The sequence below is a fragment of the Patiria miniata genome, unplaced genomic scaffold (assembly GCF_015706575.1).
Source record: "Patiria miniata isolate m_02_andy unplaced genomic scaffold, ASM1570657v1 HiC_scaffold_18, whole genome shotgun sequence".
Taxonomy (NCBI): Eukaryota; Metazoa; Echinodermata; class Asteroidea; order Valvatida; family Asterinidae; genus Patiria; species Patiria miniata.
This window is the reverse complement of record NW_024037056.1, coordinates 830,944-854,932: the sequence shown is the minus strand read 5'-3', so window position 1 is coordinate 854,932 and position 23,989 is coordinate 830,944. Positions and strand designations below refer to the sequence as shown.

Sequence of the window (23,989 nt, the reverse complement as noted above, 5' to 3'; positions counted from 1 at the left end):
TCTACCTTTAAAATAAATATATGCACTACGCGTAGAAATTCTATTGTGAATTTTGGTGATCAAGAATCACTAATTAGATGGGCAACGCAGTGATACTCGCGTATGACTACCGGTATCAAATTGAAAGTCGCCATTTTGTTCAACAATATTAATATTTACACCAACAGTCTCATTTACAAAATGTACATGAAACGGCCTTGCTCCAATTCCTATGAATTCCCAAGACGTTAATTCTTGGGAAATATATTTTCCAGGGTCAGTGTCTACCAGAAAGTCTTTGAGACTTTGACATAATTTACAAATTACCTGGAAGTACGCTGACAATAGACGTGGCCGTACATGTAAAAGCTAGGCTCCTAAACAGTCTGGCGCCTGGTGCCATGTTAAAACTTAACATATGGCAAACAACACATTATCAGGGTACAAGTCCAAGATGGTTGCTTGATGGGAAATAGTCCACAGGAGCGCGGCAGATGTTAAGGTAAAGGGGCAAGTGACTCGATACCGAACGTCGCCTCAAAATGTTTCACATACTTCTCACAATGTTCACCTACAGAAAATAGGAAATGGTGAAAAAGAAAACAAAACACGACATTAAATTAAAGCTCTAATCATGATGCCATTTCAATTCTGACGAGAATCTGCTTTAAAAAATGGGTACATCTGTTAATTGATTTAGAAAAGTAATTGATTTAGAAAGGATTTTGTTTAAAAGATCCATGACATGAATTTTACTTGAGAACATATTTTGTGCAACTCTCAATTGCTTTTAAATGTATGACAACTATTTGACTTCCTTAATTTTATCAGGAAGTGCACTGTTTTAAGCTTCAACATTTTCCACACGTTTTATGACAATTGAGGGCGTGTTGCTGTGGTTTCATTCAGGAACACACTGTTAAGAGTTTTTAGTTCAAATTGTGAACCCAATATTTACTCAATGAAAAAAAAATATGTGCAAGAAAACTTTGCTCTTTCATGATTTATTGTTGTTTCAGCACAGGACAGTAAGCCAAAGAAAAGAAACTTCACGACAGCAAATTATCCAAAATTCTGGCAAAATGTTGGTGCCGTTACATTTAGGTCTCCACCTTAAATGACATCAAGCTTTGTATTATGCAAAAAAAAAAAAAACATACCAAACTGTTTTTGAACATAGCAAAACGAAAATGAAATTGAGGTTAAATGTGACATTTTCAGGGATTGCATTTAAAGAAATACATTACACTGCCTTTAAACATTTTAATGTCGCATCTAAATTTAGACATTTTGCACCTTTAACCCTTGCGTCCTTGCTGTCTTGCACTTTTGTTCCTTTTGCTTAATTCTTACCTGGCATAAACTGAGGATGTCCCCTGAGTTTGATGTTCCTCTGCTCAAAGAACTTGAAGACTGTGTAGAAGAGCATGCTGTCTGCTGTGTTCAGCGCAGCATCAAGGAACTTCCTAGCTGAGGCACTATCGGCACCCCCGACACTACGGAGAAACCTCAGTGCGGCAAGCAGCTGGTTTTTAGACAGAAGCACTTCAACTATCTCTTCGTTTGCTGTTGACACCCTCTGTTATTTCCCACCCAAAAAAGAGAAAAACATATCACGTTAAAACACTTACCATACAAAATTCTTATTAAATACTCACAAAGAGGTTTTAAGCAATTTTTTTCCAACGGAAATATGTAGAGCTCTGCCACTATTTCCTTAATGCTTTTTATGAATTCACAATGTGGACATTTGTCATCCGCAAAGTTTTGAGTGGACTTTTAAGTCCAGTATGTTATGTAAGCTGTGTAAAATCCTGCATGTTGTGAAAAGGGCTGCGGTTGGGATTGGAATCATTTGCCTGGCTATCAGTCATCATGGCATGCTCAAGGGCAAATGATTCCAATCCCAAACCACATCGGCCTTTTGTCTCAGCATGCAGGATTTTACACAGCTTACATAACACAGCTCTGAAATTGTATACGGCAAGGAACTTGGTCACAGTGTCCCAAAATGTTGTTGTGATCAATTGACAATTGTGTAGTGATACATGACTAAAATTAAATGAAACTCATAGGGGTTTTAGGCCAAGGATAATGAGTATCTGCGTAGTCAAAATGGAATCAATACCCATGGAATCAAGGTTGCTGAGAAGTGGTTATAACTTCGGGGACAACCTTCCGAGTAAACCCCCAGTCATACCTTCAGCATATCCAGTGCTAGTTGATGTGCCGGTGGGTAACAACTCTCTAATGACAGCAGTAGGCAAGCAATGGGCTTAGAGTCACTTAAGACGTGATATTGCAGGAATTGATGCAGTTGATAGAAACAGTTGTGATGGACCAAGGTATTGATGACCAACTCGTACAGGAAATGCTGTTTGGGACAGAATTGGTTACATCAAGTATGTTTAGAAAATATCTTCAATAAACTAAAGATCTACTGAGCGACAGTAGTTATTGGTGTTACCGTGACTGCAAACCAAAACAACACTGATACTCCACCATGCAAAGCAAAAAAATCTTATATCTTCAATAAAGTTGAAGCTTATTTTGCCGTTTAGTATTCAATCATTCTTTGTTCTTGTTTTGATTATTCAAAGGCTGAATTTACCGGAAACATTAGTATTCACCAATTATTTGACATCATGATGTCACCATATTTGATACACGCAGCACAAATGGACTTCTCTCCCCCCCCCCCAAGAAAACCATAAAAACAACAACGTCATTTCCAAACAACAAACACAAGTTGCCCATGATTCACATGATAGTTAAAAAAAATGACAGACTACTCAAAAAAGGTAAATATTCTGAAGAGAACTGCTTCTTTCCTATAGTTGTCATCCATCTGTGTATTATGCACTACGGTTCTGACATGGATATTTCAAATACCAAAGTTGTTTTGACATATTTTTTGGTGCATGCCTTAGTGTCCTTACCTGAACAGGGATTTGATAATGGTTGAGTGACCTGATGTATTCCACCAGCACTGCTACCACAAACTTATACTTGATGTCTTTGCGTTCAGCAATGGGTGTCAATACATGCGTGTACATGTCTGATTGATCGATGACAATCTTTCTGATGATAGCAGGTCTAGCTGCGGCTGCTTTAGGAGTTCCACCGCCTTCAGGGTTCTGTCAACAAAGCAGAAGAAATGTTGTGAAAATCCCCATCAAACAAGGCTCGATACTTACCATCTCACTATGTTCACTTTGATAAACACAACACGGTACACAGAAGAATGTTCATTCCTTCAGCCACGCTTACAAGCTACTTTTGTACAAGTTCAACTGTATTACCTGGGCTGCCAACTGTTCGTCTTCAAGGAAGTTGCGATAGACCTGGTTGAGCTTGTCAAACATCCGTGCAATAATCGCTAGGCTACACTGTTGCCCCGGCAATAAGACTGGAAAATACCAAATGCAAAATATGGATTTTTAAAGCATTAAACTTAAAAGCAACACTGCCGTTAGGTGTCAGGAAAGGAGAAAGACAATGTAAACATTAATTCATTATTACCAAATAAAGTTTACCTATACCTACTGGTCGAGAGCCCGTCACGACGAAGGTCGGTATTAATGACTATGTTTAAGACCGGTTGGAGTCTGGATGCTCATAATTACCTTCGCCTTTGGTTCAGATAGTTATCAGCATCCAGACTCCAACTAGTGATAAACATAGTGTTTAAAACCTGCCAAACATTTATTCCCTTAATAAATTGAGGAAATATGCTTTATTTATTCCATACATTTCCAAGGCAGGAATATTTGACTTAATTTAACAGGCCATTTAATCAAAAATTAAAAAAATCTACAAAACATTTAAGCGAAATTTTGAACTACAGCACAATAATTTGGCAAAGAATAATAATAGTTTTTTCTGGTCACCTACCTTGCTTGCAAACTACCAAGATCACCTTTTTGCTTTCCTTCCTCAAAAGTAGAAAGTCGATCAGACGGCACTGCAAAGCAAACAAGACAATTTTAAGAGCAACTACTTACTATATTGTTCCTTTAACCGGTTCGCGCCGGGCACCGTGAACACAACGCAAATTTTGCGGTATTCGGAATGGACGACAGATAACATGCAGGGAGCAAGGCCTGAAACATTTGTAAGCGAACTGCTCGTAGCAAGTGAAGCCGGAAATATGAGTGTGCAGCTCGAGGGCAAAGGCTTCAACACGTCTGACTTAAGGTCGAGTGAAAAGTAATCCCACACCTCATTCTGTTCTGGTAAAAATAATCCTGGCGTGAACTGGTTAAAATGTGAATCTCTGGTTTGTAAACATAATTTCAAAAAAGACAAACTTGTCCAAAAATTTCAACAATATCAAGTGGTGAGAATAGAAACTTTGCCTCATATAACCCACAATAATTTGGCGGGGAAACTTTATGTACTGATTTTTCACCAATGACACTCGGGGGGTGTTTGACTGACTGTAACTCTAGGTCTTTGGATGCAGTCCCTCCAAACTGTTTCAAATGCTGAACTTTTCTTGTATTTCATTTCAACTTCAGAATATTTGACTTTAGCAACTTTGGAAAGCTAGTAAGATAAGGGTGAAATGTTGTCAGATCCTCTTATATTGTTTGAGATCATCTTACATCATCTGTGATCATCTAACATTTGTCTATGATTATCTTCCTATATCTGGATCCATTTGATATTGTTTGTGATCATCTTACATCATCTGTGATCATCTTACATCGTCTATGATTATCTTCCTATATATGGATCATCTGATATGTTGTTTGTGATCATCTTACCTTTTCTGGGATCATTGTGACCAGTGGCTCCAGTCTGAGATGGACATGCCACAGACAGCCCAGCCGGGCATCAATCACCGTGTTGGGTTGGAATACCACCCAGTTGGGTGAGTCTGGGTATCGGTTGCAACGTTAAGGAACAAACTGCAGCACAACCAAACCAATAACAATAACACTGCTTATGGAGCACTCTTAACCACCCAAAAACACTTCCCGACCAGAACCCCACACAATTATGTAAGGATACACAAATCAATGTTGACCTCGCGCATTTCGAGTCCTGTCTGCGTCGGTATCCCAGCAACCCTCAGCTTGATAGGCCTGATGGGTAATGGTGCCAGGACTGGGTAGTGGTAGTTGACGTATCCGTCGCTTTCTGTCACTGGCAGCCGGATATCAAATATCATGGACGTCTGCACAAACAAAAAAAGCACTTCAAATGTTGCAATATGCGAACACTCACCACAGTGAGCATGAAGTCGGACTCTGAAGAATTGAGGTATTTTTAATTCTTGATTCTGCAGAACAAGAGTTTTTAAGGGGAAATATGTATAACACTTGGGGGTTTTGAGTTCAGTAACGGAAATAAAGACCTACGACCAAATTGAAGTTGTGAAGCAATTTGTTTTGAAAACAACATTTAAAAATGCTGTTGTTGTATAACGTTGAATGAACAGTCAACAAATAGCAGGATGAAAATATATTTTAAAGCTGTTTCATAGAACAAAAAAATGACTTACACACCTTTGAAGCCTGGTGGTGTACCACAACCAAGTTATCCTACAAAACCAAAAAAAAAAAACACTAAGAATGATACTTTGTCGCATGTGTTCAGTCAATGGCTAATTCAATTAAACAAATTACCAATCGAATGTTAGTGCTCCATGTTAAGTCTGAGAACAACTTCAACTACCGCATCTATTATTCACAATCTTGAACAATGCATTCCAACACAAGTGGATCTAGAATCCAGAGAGAAAGAGGGTGGGTGGGTATTGCCTTGGTTAAACATCGATTGAGAATGAAGTAAACAAACACACTTACGACAACATTTACAGCAAAGCGGCCGGACATGTTCAACTTGAGGATGTCTGTCTTCTTGGCTGGAGATTCCCTACAAATCAAAAGCACATCAACTGATAAACATACATTCTGTACACCGCATGCACTTTGTGCAGCTACAAATTTCAGATAGTCCACACTTAACCACCACCAAACAAAAAAGGCATTCAACCCAAAGTGCAATCTTTCCCCAATCTATGGTGACAAGCGTTGCTTTGTTCTTACATTTTTTAAGCATCTCAGTAATGTTGTAGCAAGGAGTATCTGGGATAAATAAGTTTGTCCACGGATGACGGATAAACGTGCAGGGAGCGAGGCTGGAAATATCTGTCAGCGACCCGCTCACAGTGGGTGGGTTCTGCTTTTTTTACTCACCCTGTACTAGCCTGATTCAGGGATCACTAGAGCCACAGTTTTGCATACATTTAGTGTCATGTTCTACAGCCTCAACCAAGTAGACATTTTTGAATGGAACTTTTTTGAATGGAACTCACTTCTGCAGTTGATAGAGAACAATTTCTGCTCCTTTACTGCTTGGTCCCCTTGGCTGATGTCGCAGAACAACAATGTACAGATGCTTATAACTACAAACAGAAAAATTCACAGATTAAAATTTGTTTTGAAAAAGAAATGGCTGCAAAGGTAAGAACATTTCATCTTATAATAGTCAACACTGGTTCTGGGAATTTTCATTTTCACCACCTAATTGTCATTAAAATCATTTCTTCTTTGAAGCTTTGGGAATGTTAGTTTCTTGTAGCAAAGTAGCTTGCTCAGGGACAGTGAATCTATACAGTGTTCACATTCACATTTTGAAAAAAAAAAAATTCTTACAACAGAACAAACGAAGCAGACATTTCTGCATGGCTCAATGGCAACCATTCCTACAACTGAGAACTGACAGTAACTCCTTTTGAACATTGTGATTGATAATTTTGCTTTAAACTTATTTAATACTTACAGATTGGCAATGGTTACGTCTCGTTCCAGCAGACAGAGTTTGGCCGGTTTGGGAACTTGTGGTAAATCAACATCAAACTTTGCCATCTTGAGGATGGTACCAGCCTATGACAGCAAATCATACAATATAGCTTTCTGGTTCTGCATTGTACTTTCATAATCCTAAACTTTCCACCAGCCACAAATTAAACATACTTTTTTTTCAAATCATAATCGTACAAAGATTAAGTTTACTGATCTCGAACATCTCTCACAACACTACAACAGCACTGGGTCAACATATCATTTACCAAATACAGTCTACAGTGTTCAAGTAATCAAAGTGTGCAACCAGTTCAGAAATCTTACCTTAAAATGGAATGGATTGAGTACATTGCCTAGCGTCGATGAGGACAATAGGAGCAGCGAGTTGTCAGCCTGTTAGACAACACAGAAAAATATGGATAGAGAAATACTCCATATTATAAAGCAAAGTCTGTCACTGGCCATATGCCCCATCAGGCCAGCATTTATCTCCAGTTTCAATAGCATAAAGACACTGAAAAAAAATTATATTCCCCCTGAATTAGATGCCAGGCCATCGCAGGTTACTCCCCAGCTAATGCCGGTACCCATTTATACTCTAGGGTGGAGAGAGGCAAGTGGGGGGGGGGGGGGGGGGGGGGGGAGGTGAAGTGGCTTGCCCAAGGACACAACAAACGACTAGCAGCTGGATTCGAACCCCTGGCCCTCTGATCATGAGTCACGAACCTTAACCACTAGGCCACGCTCCCATATTATAAAGATTGCAATAATTTGTGCCAAGAAAAAGTATATTCATATTTCTCCTGTCGGTTGAAATCTCTTGATGCAACAGATAAAGTGACTTCACGACAGTCCTTTTCTTCAGGCCATAATTTATTACATGTTGTGGATCTCTTCATGCAAAGTGTGCAGAATATAAAATTTGAGTGTTCACTTTTTGTTTCACAAAGTTTTTGATACACAAATACCATTCTAACTGCTGTAATGGAATTTAGGATTTGCACAAACGGACCATTTCTGTGGGACAAAAATCATAGGCTGCTGCAATCGATACGTTCCTTGCATTATTATGATCAGGAATGCACATATTTCACAAAAACAAAATTCCAAATGAAATACATGAGATCAAAGTTCAGAGTGTCTAGTCAAGCCACAAAGTGATGGCAATAAGTTATGGCCTGAGGCGTAACTTTGTCATTGATTATCCTCTGTAACTGATGACATCACTTGTGATTACCATGTGATTGGCTGGTAGTTGACTTGTGATTGATTAACGATTGACTTGTGATTGACTAACGATTGAATTGTGATTAACTTGTGATTGACAAACGACAGACTTCCAGTTGACCAATGACTGACCTGTGGTTGACCAACGATTGACCTGAGGTTGACTAACGATTTACCTGTGATTGACTAACGACTGACTTGTGATTAACTTGTGATTGACAAACGACAGACTTCCAGTTGACCAATGACTGACCTGTGGTTGACCAACGATTGACCTGAGGTTGACTAATGATTTACCTGTGATTGACTAACGACTGACTTGTGATTAACTTGTGATTGACAAACCACAGACTTCTAGTTGACCAATGACTGACCTGTTGTTGACTAACGATTGACCTGAGGTTGACTAACGATTTACCTGTGATTGACTAACGACTGACTTGTGATTGACCAACGACTGACCTGTGGTTGACTAACGATTGACCTGAGGTTGACTAACAATTTACCTGTGATTGACTAACGACTGACTTGTGATTGACCAACGATTGAATTGTGGTTAGACCTGTGCTTCACCAATAACTGACTCGTGATTGTCTCAATTACAGTTCTTTGGTTTACTCACAAAGAAGACGAACCAGTTGACCGATATGTTGATGTTCTTGAGAGATTTCAGTGTCTTCTTCTCTGGGATGACTTGGTAGAGTTCCAGTCCGTGGTCTGTGACGAAAACTACTTCGTTGATGTTAGTCCAATTGAAGCCAATGATCTTGGTGTTCTTACCCTAATCAAATGAAGCATTTACACAGACTCTCATCAAACAACTCATAATTTATAGCTAAGAATAAGTTAAACGTTTTAATACTGCTGCGCCTTTAGACAATAAATGAAATTAATGAGCATTGTGTACCCTTTTCTGTTCATTGCTAAGGAGAACATTTCACAAACTTATGAAGCATTACAGGGGGCCCCTTTGCTAAATGATTGATGTATGCATGTGCGCATATTATTTATGTGGCACTTACTAAAAAAAAACAATTTGATAATGTGAACATACTATTGTTCTCATACAGGTAGCAGCTAATTTGTTGCGTTTTCAGCAGCACCAGTATATTCAGAGTACAATACATAAGCCTTTACTTTACTACGAGTATAATCATAGTGGCAAAATCTGGTACGTCTGTCACTACGAATATATTCATAGTCAGTAGTCAACATGTTAAAGGCTAACCCATTCTCACTGCGTATGAATTTCCAGTTAACTGCAATTTTCTGTCAAAACTAACACCATCTGAAAAAAGGATTTTCAACTTAACATGAAAAAGATTCAAAACTGTTCAGTCTATGTATTTTTGAAAATGTAAATTACTTCAAGACTTTTACCTTACAACTCTGAGAATATTCAGCTGAATCCACCGAAGTGTGAAAATTGATGAATTCCTGAAAACAAAGTGAGAATGAGGCATGTTATTTTTCACACATTCAAGCTTTAAGTAAAACATTCATGATGGCCAGAATTTTTAGAAAAACAGGACATTACTCGCATATTAGTCACCAAGAGAATGCAAAATTTTGCTTGTGAAATCTGAACTCTTTTTCTTCAGTAAAAGCTTCAGTCCTTCATTTGCAGCTATCCAAAAAGTTACAGACGAAATTATTGTTGAAAAGCACACTCGGTTTAAAGAAAGTAATGGGATTGACTGTGAAATGTTCTTTCTGGCAAGCTAACATTTCGAAGAAACAATGAAACAAAGCCATTTCAAACAATGCGTCTTAAGATGCCTTGTTGCTATAATTCGTCGGTTCAATGTGCGACTTCGCATAGCTGCAATCAGCTGAATGAGAATGCTGAATTCGAGCGCAATTCAAAACATGACTTGGCAACTATTGATTCGGAATCGAGATCCTAGAATATTGTTTTTCTCAGAATATACAGCATTCACTGAGCTAAATCTTCATCAGGTTAGTTGTTAAGCACCCTTTTTTTGATTTTGAACACTTTCGTTGCTTCAAACTAACATAACGCACAAATTACAAATGATTGACTGTACCTATAACAACAAGGGAAAAGAAAACATTAAATTGGTGGCTGGGAAATAATGCAAGGTTTGCCTGGAATTATACATACCACAGTCTTCTGTGACCTCTGAATGGCTAATATTTTCAGGTCGTACGAAAACTTGATTGAGATGACAGGACCTTTGTCTTCCATTCTGTTGACAAAGAGAATTTGAATCATTTTCTGATACAATTAATAAAATTTGTGCCTAAACAAATTCATTTGTGAGAACTACACCAGTGAAGTGGCATCAACATGCAGTTTTCTGAGCTCAAACACATCATTACTTGTACAATGCAGGAAAGTCTGGTTTCCAAGGCTTAGTATTCCTACCATACCAGAGTGACATTGTAGTACACTTGAGCCTTGAAAAGGGCCCGACTGAAACAAGATTATCAACTCTTACACACTGACCTGAAAGTTGTGCTTGTTCGTTCATCTGGGCCTCGGACCACAACACCAAGAGCTCCACCTGAGCGAACAGCAAACACCTACAAGATGATTGATAATGTCAGTGCAACAGAAATGACATTGACAGTTTTCACAAACTCTGATACGGATGAACATATTAGAAGATACCTATAACAGGGAAGAGATGGTTTGGCTAAGTTGATTGACCACTACCCCTAGGGCTAGCTACTAGCCTTCCCTTCCCTATGACCATTTCCTTTTCTGCAATAGCATCACACAATTTGAAAACTACAATGTAGTTGGGGACATTCTCAATAAACAGGTATGTCATAGATAGAGGGCAGGGCATGCAGGGTTTTGATTTTTTTAAGGGAAATTTTGAGGTAAAATGATGATGTCAGCACGGCGACAACACACAACCCGAAAGTAAAGATGGCGATCACCGCGCAATGTACCGTGAGCATGCACGGCGCGCTGAATCGCAAGGCACAAAACCGCGCAGGAAAATGGTGATTTCTACCCCAAAAAATTGTTCAAAATTGCAAAACGTGTGTCCTTAGAATTGAGAAAGTCTGCTTTTGATTGTAAAGCCTAAATGTAATTTTCGAGCAATAAAAAACATTTTGACTCTCATTTGATCAAAACAAAACAGGGGCCCTACACTACATGATCGCCCTAAAATTTTCTTGACTTTCTATAGGCCTAGTCACTTATAGCCCCACTAGTTTGGCCGCGGTATGCTGCGCTGAATCTCTGGCCACACACTGTGGTACCGCGCACTACTGAGGACGTTTTCATAAAAATTACAGGCAGTTTCTTACATATGGTTGTATTCTATGATGTCCCATCTATCACTTCTGGGATGCTTAGGTGTAATGATGTTCAATTTTCCGAGATATTCTGGAATCTTTCTGGAGCCCATATGCACTCGTGAAACGTCTGGTGATGGCAGCCATTTTGAATGTGACAAGAGATGACCTCAAGCTGTGACGTCGCGTTTATGCAAATTGCTTGTTGAGCGCGAGGGCGCGAGTTGCAAATGCGACGGCTGTTGCCTGTACCATGCATTTATCGTCTGGGGCCACGTCCACTGATCTCTATTCAGGATCCACGGCACAGGAAACAGCTGTCGCATTTGCAACTCGCGCCCTCGCTCGACAAGCAATTTGCATAAACGCGACGTCACAGCTTGAGGTCATCTCTTGTCACATTCAAAATGGCTGCCATCACCAGACGTTTCACGAGTGCATATGGGCTCCAGAAAGATTCCAGAATAACTCGGAAAATTGAACATCATTACACCTAAGCATCCCAGAAGTGATAGATGGGACATCATAGAATACAACCATAGGTAATCCTTACTTTTAGGACCCCGTTCCTATATAAGTTTAAAAGACTCACCAAAAGAGCTGACTAAATGACACTCAAAAGTGACATTCTGATATTTATTGTCATATATCTGAACAGTATGACATCTTCATGAATGTCAGCAGGTTTAATTTTGTGGAAAAAGGCTGGCGGGGCTTTGATTTTAGAGGGAAATTAAGGGAGAAAGACAACGATGACGAACAGAAACTGACTCAAAAACCAAGATGGCAAACTGCAAAAAAGGGTAGGAAAGTCACATTTTCTTTGAAAGTGCTTTCAAAATTACAACTAACATGAATTTATCTGAAGAAAAAAGACTGCTTTAGCCTGCAAAAGTCACTTTGGTACTGGACTAGCTCTACTGAGTGGAGCGTTGAACTACGGGTACCCCTCCATACCAACGCTCCACCGATTCGCCATACTTTGGTAGCACCATCACAGTAGCATAGTCAAAAACCCACGTGAGGACAAAAAGACCCCCAAAAAACGGTAAAGAGATTACAAATGAGAGAGACAATTATCCTGGATTGATCTATACATTCTGGACATTCCATGAGACCCCTTATATTGTTCCCAAACAGCGAACATTTTGGAAAAAAACAGCAAAATAGTCTGAAAACTTACAGTTCAATGTGTTTGCATATGCATGGAGGCTCAGTTCTTGAATTAGCTTGTCAATGAGGGCGTCTAACGTGACGTCACCGTCGTTGCTCGATCGCGAAGAAAAACAAGTCGCGCTTTATCAACGACTGTTTCGTGTAATAATACGTGCTCTGATCCGCGCCGCGCCGTACGACAGTATGGGCTTTGAACACACCCAAGGAGCACGTATTATTACACAAAACAGTCGTAGATAAAGCGCGACTTGTTTTTCTTTTTCTGAAATGGACATCTTTTGGTATTGGCCGGCCGCGCCCTCTCTGTTGGTTTATTGTACAACGCTATCACCCTTTAGCATAATGGTATAGTCCGCACTGCCACTGAGGCAACATGGCAGCCGATTTCGGAGCAGCACGGAGAGCCAATTTTCTTGAACTGAAAATCGCAATTTTCAGACGTTTAACCTATTAATTTTAAGCCAAAATCTTGTTTCTGACCATACTATATGGGTTACATACTGCTTTTGTCACTTTTAATGCATTTTGGATGTGTTGACGCTGTGTTGACGCTGTGTTGACGCTTTGGAGTGTGTTGACGCTGTGTTGACGCTTTTTAGTATGACCGGCCACACTAGTGGGGCTAAGTCAGTAGTACACACCCGCTGATGTTGCGCCAGGTTACAACCATTGATCTCCATATACACAGACTGGATAGGACATCGCGTACGAACGTGCGTCCGCGCGCGCGTTTTTTGAAAAGGGTAAAGAACACAATTTCGCATTCGAGTTGTGTACACTTTCGAACGGAGGATTAAAAATTGAAGTTGGGTTTTCTTCGGTTTCTTCGTCATTTTTGAAAGAATAAAAGAAACAGAGATCTAAATTGATCAAAATCGACGAGGAGTATAGTCAAGGTGTGCGCAGCATTAGATTGCTGGAGTCGGGAAGTAAGGAGCGTTGAAGAATAGGACAATTATTCGCAAGTAAGTTGTTTTTTAACTAGGCCTATACAACATGGAGGAATATGAACATGGGAATGACAAAGCAAATTATGTCGCTCTGAGTTTGAGGGGACGGGCCTGTGTGGTAGCTAGCGAGATATTCTGTTCAAATTCCATGCGATCTAGGCCTGTCATGCTCAGTGGTCGGCATCATTTTTCTTTAAATGATATAGGCCTAAACGTGCATGTAAAATGATTGACCCGGCAATGGCAATGAACAAAAGTTGACTTGTTTAAGATAGTTTATTCGAATAACATTTATATGCAAAATCTGATTGAATTATGTCTGACTTGGCTTAACGCCTACCGAAGTGTTTCTATTCCTTTCTTTATAAAGAGAAACCGAGGAGATGGTTTATGCTAACTTACTGCACAACTGGCCGATTGACCTTCATATCAAACAAAGAACTTCAGCAAAGCCATATAGCAAAAACCACCAGCTGCACTGGACCGAGCTGGACGAAAATGGAGAACTTCACGGAGGGATGGAATCGACTGTATCATCCACTGAATGGAACATGCGATGTGATAGGCATCTGAGCGTTTGACTTAATCAATTTTTACGATGTGGAACTGTTAACATTGATTGATTTTGGCTCCCAAGATGACTGTCACATTATTGACAGTTTGTATGGTGAAGAAAGCAATGAGTACTTTTACGGTTTGAAATTATGTTGTGTACGCCGTTATGATTACTAGCTATAGCCATAAACACTGTCACCGTCATATTCGCTCACAAAAACGATTCCCATTACACTTACAAGTAATTATATTTATTTTCAGAAGTATTGCTAAACATTTACTTGCAAGACCGTGCGTAGCTTCAATTATTCTTTGACAAAATTAGTATAGTACTATTTTGATTTGTGATTCATCTCCTTTCACACAATATCACAAAGAGGTAAACGATGTCATTCTCTGATCAATCTAGGGACGGGAAGAAGTTTTTACTGATTACTTTGTAAAATTAAGGTTTTTTTACCTTTTAGATTGTAATTGGTTTATGTTCAGGTTTTTAAATAAATATATCAATCATTTGAATGAATCTCCATACAATTTCTCGTGTGAGTGTTCAGTTAAAAAATATGATGTCATTTCAGCATATTATTAATACAATTATTCATTTCGTTGATGGAGTAATTCAGTGTGCTCTAATGACCAATGTGCCAAAAAAGAAATGGCAATTTACTTACAATCATTTTTAGGAGGCGAAGGGATTTTTAAAAAAAATAAGGGAAAAGGAAATGGGGGGTTCTTGAATTTCGAAAATGCATAATAAGAAAGTGTATGTCAAGAAAGTGTGGAAAAGCTGTTTGGAGGGTAACTCTTCATCGTTCAGGGTTTTTTTAAAGATTGTTTTGGAGGAGCGCTTGAACTCCCTCCTGTAAGAAAAATTTCATTAAACAATCCATTTTCCAAAGTAAACAAAGTGAAAGCACAATGCGCGTTTATCCGTCTGACAGTCAACGCGCCGCCATTGTTCGGCCGCGCATTCGTGCACAAACACGGCGCGATGTCCTATCCAGTCTGTGTATATGGAGATCAATGGTTACAACACAGTGTCATGCATGCATGACTCTCTTGAAGCATTCTTTCCACTAAACAGAAAACAAGTGCTCCTCGATTTGTCACAACTTGAATACAAAATTTGTTTGAAAATGTCTTTTCTAAATCTTACCTGTCGTTTGACTTCATCGTAAAAAACGTTTGTTGCTTTGCTAATGGGCTCAAATCGCACAGGATTTGTGGAAAGCTCCACGTAAAAGTTGTGTTCCTCCACCATTTTGCCATCACATGATATGGACAGTGTTACAGAGTCTGGGAATAAGACGGTAAACAGGCATGCTTCTTCACGCCGTTGTCCAACAATATGGAGCCAGACTATTGCATATGCTGGTGGAAGCCAAGAGTGGGTGTGGCCTTGGAATATCATGCGGGGGGGGGGGTTGTTGAGGCGTGGGTTCGTCACAAAGTTGTAAAAATTAAAGGGAACCGGCAATGGGCGTAACTTGTATCCAATTTGTAGGGGACACTTTGTGGCCTCGTGTTTTGGAGGGGAAACTTGTGCTTCAACCAATAGAAAAATATTGATGATCGGCCCGGGGACGGAGCCGCGGGGGGGGGGGGGGGGGGCATGCATTGCTGGGACCCTGTCATGAATTTCACTTGGTTTTTGAGAATTATGATGTAAAAAAAGCTCTGTTGGAAAAAATTGCAAATTTGGTGTCATTTGAGGATAAAGGCAGAGAGTTGTGAAAACTTCAACTGACTGTCAAAAAAAATGAAATGAAGTTATTCGTTTTCAAAAGATGCATAGGCTAGGCCCTACGTACTACACGTCACAGTTTCTCTGAATTGGAAGATTGGGCTTAGTTAGATTAATTAAGGACAATTCTGGCAAATGTACAAACATTTATAAAGATAATGCATGCCAAACATATTTTTTTTAAACGTTCAGTTCATAATGACTGGAGCACAAGTAATATTAGAAGACAAAATGGTCCATTATTTTATTCAAAAATAGGGGCCTACATGCATAGGCCTATACAATTCTAAACCTTTCGTCTATGAATGAATACGTTATGAATGAATGTTACAGTTTTGAACAGAGAACTGAGTATGGACGTTTTATCAACGTGGTCTTTCTAGGATTTTCATCATAACAGCCTCTCCAGGAAAAGGAACGTAAAGTAAAATATATCATGTTTGTGACCCGTTATAATCGTTACTAAAATAAAGCAAAAGGCCGCAAAACAAAAAGCCACACTACTACCGCTTAATAAGATGACGTATTGTAATTATAGTTTTTTTTGTGCGTGACTCAGGCTAATGCTAACTGAGTGTTCAGACGTCCTTCTGACGATTCCCCCCCCCCAAAAAAAATGGGAATCACAAACATTATACATTACGTTAAGGCCCAGTGGTCACCAGTTGAGTCCATTAGAATTCAATATAGTTTGATTAGGTCGCATTTTCATTTTATAAAAATCAGAGTATGAAATTATGATTTAGTTGATAACGACTGGAGAGCATCACAATTAACACGGCAAACCACACTCAAACATCTTAGTATACACACATGTCGTAAAGGTCTTGACAGAAGTCTGTGCATAGGCAAAGTGCAGCGGCTTACATTACAAGAGAAGAGGTTCAGAGAATAATATGCGATGGAAAATTAACACTGCTGGTTCATTGAGCATGATTTTACCCTCATCAGTCGATGTTGTTCCCGACGACTGCAAGGAACGGTAATTACCACTCGGTCAGTCGCAAGTTTGGTTCACAAACTTCTCCCAGATACCCTCCACCATGCCAAAATATACAGATTTGTACAAGGTGAGTAAAAAAGAAGTAATCATCTTTTTTTCTTAAAAGAAATGAAGCTTGAAACACCACTTAAGTATATCTTAATAGAGCATGTTCTTCCATGATAGTCTTGAGTATCACCCGTTATCCGCGAAGTCCAGTCTCCGAGTCTGTGTATAACCATATGCTGCATAGACTAGTTCGTCCTCTAGTTGTTTTTTTTTGGGGGGGGGGGTGCCGAATTCTATTTTTCAAATCTAAAAAAAATGTCAGCCACAGAAGTACTTATTTTTCAAAAAAAATATATATCTGACAGCTCCATCTATATTGTTACCGAAGTGTGTATTTTTATACTTTCCCATATTCACATTATCTTAGAAGCCCATGTATTCTGAAATACTTTGCTTCACGCATTTTTTAACCATTTTGAGGGGAGTCCGAGGTCAGGGGCATAAATCTCCTCAATCCGAAGCCGGAGTGGCCGCGAAGGTTAAGGAAAGGCAGTGGGTCGTTACACAGTCTCACAGATGGGCCTGCCGTCACACACATTCTCGTAGTAAGGTACGAACAGTTGAGCGATGGTGACGATCGGAAACATGACGAAAGCGCCGATCATAGATCCGATCTGAGACACCCCGCCGTACCAAATCAGCAACGTGCGGTTGTCGGCTTGACATCGAAGTATCCAGGCTATGGTAGCTTTGGTATACACAAAGAAACCACTGACGAAGATCCACGCCAAAATCTAAGGAGAGAAAAGAAGATTTGTATAGTTTTGCCCTCCATCTACTAATTTTTATACTGTGCTCAACCCAATGGCCTGCTTTACTACGAGTGCAGACGACGTGACCACCGATCGAGCTGATAGGAATAAACCAGTCTTGGTTCAAGACTTTTTTCATGAGGGTTGACCGTGCCCCTAATTCATGGCATGGACAGCCGGCCATCGCGATTGGAGGCGATACGAGTACAAGGGCGGATCCAGAACATAATTTTGGGGGGGGCCAAAAAAATTTTTGGTCCTCCAAAAAAGTGGGTCAAAAAAATTACGGCGTGGGGTTCGGGGCCCGCTTAAGGGCCCCGAAAAATTTTTGGATTCTAGATGCTCTGTGGTGCGATCTGAGGCAATTTCTGACCACTTTAACCAATGTTTTTTTGAGGAAAAGATGGTGGTGTACTCATTGCCTGCCTTTATTGCGATGTCACATAAAAAAAAAAAAAATTGGTTTCGTTTTGGGGGGGGGCCATGGCCCCCTTTGGCCCCCCCCTGGATCCGCCCTTGTACGAGTATACGAGTGCCATCATTGGCCACCCGCAGACTCACCACAGGCGCGCGCATTTTTGTTTGAGTACAGCGCGCACGAGGATTACTGAATGCTTCATCTTGTTGATATAGCGCCCTCTTTGGGTTGGATTATTGGACTAACAGACAATATCCAATTTCAGTTTTGGAACAAGACTGAGATTCAGTAAACATGTGGTAACATTTAGATAACCATCGAAAAATGTTATTATTTTCATCATCAGCAGTCAATAATCAAGGCATTATTGGGCACGGTTATGTTTATTCCAAGACGGTAATAAAACTAGATGACGTGAAAACGATGTCAAGTAGAAAACACAATAAATACATCACCACAATAATACTTACTATAATAGCATCACCTGCAACATCATACTGCAATGGAGGAGTCGGACTCAGCCCTGCCGTTAACAAGCAGAATGTTGCCGCAAGGGTACCGGCTATGGTTGTCACACCAATCAATGGTAGACTACGGAAAGGGAAGAGCATGACCAGGAAAGCAGCCAGGGGATTAGCGATGTTAGCCATGGCGGATGCGATCAGGTAGGTGTTGAGCCCGTAAGGGGCGCAGGAGTAGGTCTGAATTGACGGCAGTGCCCCGTTGCTCATTGCTGTCACGAAGGTTAAGATGCCAAAGAGATAAGCAAACTGCCAACGGGTCAAAGGCGGCTGTGAGGGCGTCTGTGCGCCGTCTTTGCCCTCGATGGTGTGATGGCCCTTGTCAGGCTCGGCGTCATCGACATCCTTCTGCGATGTTGTGTCGTCAACGGACGTGACGCTGAAGACCAACATGGTGCGGCTCTCGGCTCCTTTCACCGGGGCATCTTCGACCTTGGAGTCCTCCGTCTCAGGCTGGTACTTCTTGACGTGTTCGCGTTTGGCCAACGGCAGGTAGTTCAGCATAGTGAAGGAAATCAGGCAGGTGACCATCATGGCAAAGAGGAACCCGAAGAAGTTCTGAGGTGGAAAGCGTTCCGGAGTGTCCCGCTGTAGCCAGTTGGTACATGTCTGCTCGACGACAGCGCCATTGATGATCGTCTCGTTGATGTAAGTGCCGTTAGCTACACACTCCTTAGTCCCTACCCCCTGAATCAACGCCACGACGCTAGGAAGCAGTGAGCTGAGACCTTCCCCAACGAAGTACCATGTCAGATAAGAGTTCTTGAGGACAGACATAAAGGGCGTGAAGGCCACTGAGGAGGTGCAATCTACGATGGATAGGAAGAAGGCTAAACACAACAGTGCTGTGCTATGTAGGGTGTTATCGATGACCCATACTGTGTAGTAATCCCAGAAGAACACCAGAAGCAGAGTGGAGATGCAGCCGATGGACACAATGACAAAATTGGCGGGGATCTCAACATGTAGACCCTTAGGTGAGAAATAGTTGGCCAGGGTGAAGATCAAGGGACCGATGTTAGCCAGCTGGATGATGACGGTAAGGTAGGCAGCCAGGTTGTAACCCTCAGGAACGTTACGAGACACAAGGAGTGGGAGTTGAACCCATAACCCGTTGATTGCTACCCACGATCCTGTACCAAACAACATGACCAGAATGATGACAGGGATGCGGACTCGAAGAGGGCTCTTTTCTTGCTCCGCCATTTTGTTTCTCTCGCAAGGTGTGCGTTATTCCAGTCTGAAATAAAAATAACAAAACAGATGAAACCTCCAAAACATGACAACGCAATCTGTATGCAGTTCAAAGATCAGACTTGGTTGGATGCTGGTTTTGAACTTGATGGGGTCATTACTGTTACTAAGTCGTCAAACAATCAGGCATATAGTTATCTAAAAGCAAATATTTACCACTGGCAACAGGTATTTATGATATGCCATTCATCGACGCACTTTGAATGATACCAAATATAGTTTGCAATGACCTGTCGACGCGTAAAGAGAGCAAAAAAAAGATCAAAAACCTACTAATACTAACGAGGTAATGCAGCAATAATGGCGTGTCATAGGCTGCGTCGTTCTGACCATACCACCCTTGTGGGGTGATGTTCTTTTCAGGACACATCACCCCACTATTTTCACAATAGAAAAACATCACCCCAGAAGAGAATCTTTAGAAAAAGGGATAATGGGAACACAATGCTATCACCCCACAATTCCGTCTGGCTGAATGCCAGTCAAGTGCGAGTCCCGTGAAAGGTTCAAATTTGGGGCAACGCCGGCCACCAAGCAAATCCCAGTACATGTATTCTGTCGACAAAAAATGCGTCTAATAATGATTCATCATTCACTGTTATCTTCGATCAAAACGAGATACGTACGGGTTGTTTGTGGTGCGTGTATAACTCTCGATGGTGCTGTAGCTAGGTGCACGATGCGACGGAGCTGGAAATTTGGAAATGATGCAACAGATGCCGACAGCTACAATAATTCCCTGTCCATGGCACAGAGCTATATTAAATTGTAATTTGATAAAGCTCATGGTTCAGGGTGCACTTTATAAATTCGCTCAATGACCGACGGCTATTGTGTGATAAGATTAAGAGTGATGCAGGCATGAATTGACGATATCGTCTGCGCGAACCAGTTTTCTTTTACTCATTCACGTTTTAGGGCACAGTTGAATAGTGGCGAGGCTTGACCGGAGATTGAACTTTAACTATTCATATTGGTTAGCCGTTCCTTTGTGGTGAATTTTTGATCGTACGAGTTAATTGAATCCATGTGCCAAATAATCATATTGTCGATCATCATTTGTAGTTATACTAGCAACGGCGATAGTACCAACAATGGCTAGGAAATTAAGGAAACAGGTCAACTCGTACGCGAACCAACTCGTACGTGAGTCAACTCGTACGCGGATAGGTCAACTCGTACGCGAGACAACTCGTACGCGAACCAACTCGTACGCGTTCCAACTCGTACGCGAGCCAACTCGTACGCGAACCAACTCGTACGCGAACCAACTCGTACGCGGGCCGTTTTAGGAGTGGTTTCGAGGATTGGGTTGGCATGGTTGGGAAGAATTTGGGAATAGTGTGACGGGTAGTCCGTAGTTCAATGTGTGACCGTTGTGTGTGATTGGGAGTGAACCCGTGAATGATGATAATAAAGTAACTGATTTTTGTAGTTAGACGAGTGTTGTATAGTTTTGTGCATACCTGTAGCCTTGTCACGTCAAATTTAATTCCATATATTAATGCAACGATGTACCAGTTGCATTGTTCGTGTTTTTTTAATCAATGTACCTGTCAGTCAATTAATTGTCACCATTGTCAAACTAAAAAAAAAAATTGCCCAAGAAAAAAAATTATTTTCAGGGCACCCTCGAATTTCCGGTGAAATTAAATAAAATTCTAATTTTTAAAAATCAATGAAATTCACCTCCCCATTGTTTTAATTCACAAAATATAATTTGGATACATAATAATTAGGACTAAAAAATTATCGGACCCAAGCAAAACATTAATTTTTTGACCCAAGAAAATCGCGTTTGACCCAAGAAACCTCGCATTTCCGGTGAAATTATATAAAATTCTGATTTTAACAAAAAGTAAAAAGCAACTCCCCATTTTTTCTTTTTTTTTACAAAATATTATTTGGATATATAATAATTAGGACTAAAAAACTATCTGACCCAAGCAAAAAACTGGCGGACACCTGTATAAGCATGCGTGATGCTATATTCCTTATTTTTTTTTATAGTAGCTCCTTTTTATACAATAGACCTCGCAAATATCGGTGTTTTCTTGTCATTTTACTTGTCTAACCAACCAGCAATTGTACCGCGGCATACACAGGTTACAGCAGTGCGCGGTGCGGCGGGAACCAATCATACTGGTTATCGCGAAGACAACTTCCCAATCAATCAAGCGAACTTGTAAAAAAAACAAAAAAACGCAGAATTCTTCTCTAAAAAATCGCGAATGTAAGTAGCACTGGCGGATTCAAAAATCAACTACATTTAATTTGAAAATCTCAACCTTTCAGAAAAGGTACAATTATGCCGACCTACCGTACCGAACCTAATTTCATCTGTCCATGTGAGCTAAACCAATCGTCTAAACTCACGCGTACGAGTTGGTCCGCGTACGAGTCGGTTCGCGTACGAGTCGGTCCGCGTACGAGTCGGTCCGCGTACGAGTCGGTCCGCGTACGAGTCGGTTCGCGTACGAATTGACCCGCGTACGAGTTGGTCGCGTACGAGTTGGTTCGCGTACGAGTTGACCTGTATTCAATGGCTAGAGCAACCAGATCATGGTGAAGACATTTCCTGTTGACCACCACAAGGTTTCTATAGCTCCGTCACTCCGATCGGATCTTTTTTTGTCCCTTTGTGAGAGGCATATATATGCTAGGAAAGCTTAGAAAATGGACATAAGCCTAAGACTTTAAAAATGATTATTTACACAAAAACTTACCAGATTGTAGCGTAGACTAGAGTTGTACCATAATAGATGAAGAAATAATATTTAGCCTATACCAACTGTTTAATAACCACCCGTGGTGTAACAATTATTGTGTAACTACCGACTTGCGCTTACGCAATTACGGAGCGCAGGATTATTAGCCTTGCACTCCAAGCTGATAAGCCTTCATCACAAAGAGTAGGGACCTCGGGATTATATACAGTCGCCTATAAAGGTACTGATGACGACAAAAACATAAATACATGTACTTCTAGACGCGACGGTAAGTTCAAATACACATGTACATAGAATTTCGCATTGTCAAGGGAATCATCACATTAATAAATTGTTTGTCCGGAAAAATGAAATTACTTAAACTTGCAGGAAAGTTTGCCTAAAGGACCATGAAACACACTTTGACTCCATTTTTGGACAAACATGAATTAAAAAGAAACTTAACATTGAAAATTTGGGAGAAAATCGTTCAATTTTTTTTCAAAATTATAGGCGATTTTTCCCCAAATCTGCAGGATTGTTAGTGTTTGTTGGAATACTGATTGATGTTTCTCTTGCATCCATTGCATTTTCTGCGTTGTTGGCTGAAATGCAATTTGTTTTGCCACAAATATGTAAGGTTACCCCCTTGCACTTTTTTTTCAATTTTGGCTTAAACACATTTCGACTCGATTTTTGACAAATTTCAAAAGAACAACTGTGTCAAAACTTTCAGGGAAATTTAGTCCAAAATGTTTTGTTCTTTTGGTAAAAAAAAATGGAATTTCAGCATTTGGAGAAAACATTTGCCCAAAATTAATTTGATGTACTCCACTGAATTACACACAAAATATCTGAATTTATTTCTTATTCTACGTTCATCAAATCCACAAATATTGCAATCCAAGTACATTTTATATACAATTAAGAGGAATTGTACACGAAAAAGTATTAAATTACAGGTTAAATATTTAGTAATTTGACTGGCTACCCCCAAGCCGTCTTATCAATGTTTGTTATTTACATATTTCCAGAATTATGTTCCCAAAAATGTGATCATAAACTATCACAACTTTACAGATTAAAATAAAAAAATTATTTACCGATTAAAAAAACATGGGTACCCGTTAAAGAAACTCTACCCCAAAATTCAAATCACGAAAGCTGTTCAGATTGTTCGTAAAGGTCCGCAAGATAATACAACCACATCAGCGCGTCAATACAGCAAGATACAAGTATGTACATGTAGTGAGCTTTATAGCCTTGGGGTAATAAAGTGTTAACTGTAACTTTTGCGAGCGTCATAAATGCGAAACTGTGTAGCATGGTTTTCATTTTGAACATTTCTCAAAAATGACATTCAAAACCCTTTTTTTTTACTTTCTGAGAAGCTACTATGTAATTTGTGATGTTGGTTACGAGCACCCGATTACATAATCTGGAACTGGTTCCTGACATGAACTGGTACCCGGTTCCATGCACAGCCCTACCCGACAGCAACTCTTTATTCTGCATCAGAACCATAGAATGGAGTCCAGTAGTAATGACGACGTATCCCATGGT

At 40.2% G+C, this 23,989-nt stretch overlaps 2 protein-coding genes across 3 annotated transcripts; both read right to left on the bottom strand.

Annotated features, from left to right (window-relative positions):
- Nucleotides 1-417: 417 nt before the first annotated feature.
- On the bottom strand, nucleotides 418-15,300 carry LOC119724122 (regulator of MON1-CCZ1 complex-like). The gene is made up of 18 exons (XM_038195044.1): nucleotides 15,135-15,300; nucleotides 10,492-10,568; nucleotides 10,147-10,231; nucleotides 9,402-9,458; nucleotides 8,644-8,802; nucleotides 7,119-7,187; nucleotides 6,772-6,875; nucleotides 6,305-6,394; nucleotides 5,793-5,862; nucleotides 5,493-5,528; nucleotides 4,996-5,161; nucleotides 4,749-4,861; nucleotides 3,874-3,943; nucleotides 3,282-3,388; nucleotides 2,919-3,116; nucleotides 2,180-2,353; nucleotides 1,333-1,558; nucleotides 418-550 (listed from the first exon to the last, which is right to left on the bottom strand). Exons 1-18 carry the CDS (start codon nucleotides 15,237-15,239, stop codon nucleotides 477-479), a joined length of 1,980 nt encoding a protein of 659 aa, XP_038050972.1. The 5' UTR covers nucleotides 15,240-15,300; the 3' UTR covers nucleotides 418-476.
- A 641-nt stretch (nucleotides 15,301-15,941) lies between these two features.
- Nucleotides 15,942-23,494, bottom strand: LOC119724121 (solute carrier family 52, riboflavin transporter, member 3-B-like). Of its 2 annotated transcripts, none has more exons than XM_038195042.1 (3): nucleotides 22,445-23,494; nucleotides 18,414-19,704; nucleotides 15,942-17,507 (listed from the first exon to the last, which is right to left on the bottom strand). In XM_038195042.1, exons 2-3 carry the CDS (start codon nucleotides 19,668-19,670, stop codon nucleotides 17,274-17,276), a joined length of 1,491 nt encoding a protein of 496 aa, XP_038050970.1. In that variant the 5' UTR covers nucleotides 19,671-19,704; nucleotides 22,445-23,494; the 3' UTR covers nucleotides 15,942-17,273. The 2 variants fall into 2 exon arrangements, with proteins under 2 accessions (XP_038050970.1, XP_038050971.1); XM_038195043.1 differs by lacking the exon at nucleotides 22,445-23,494 and adding an exon at nucleotides 19,875-20,111.
- Between the last annotated feature and the right edge of the window lie 495 nt (nucleotides 23,495-23,989).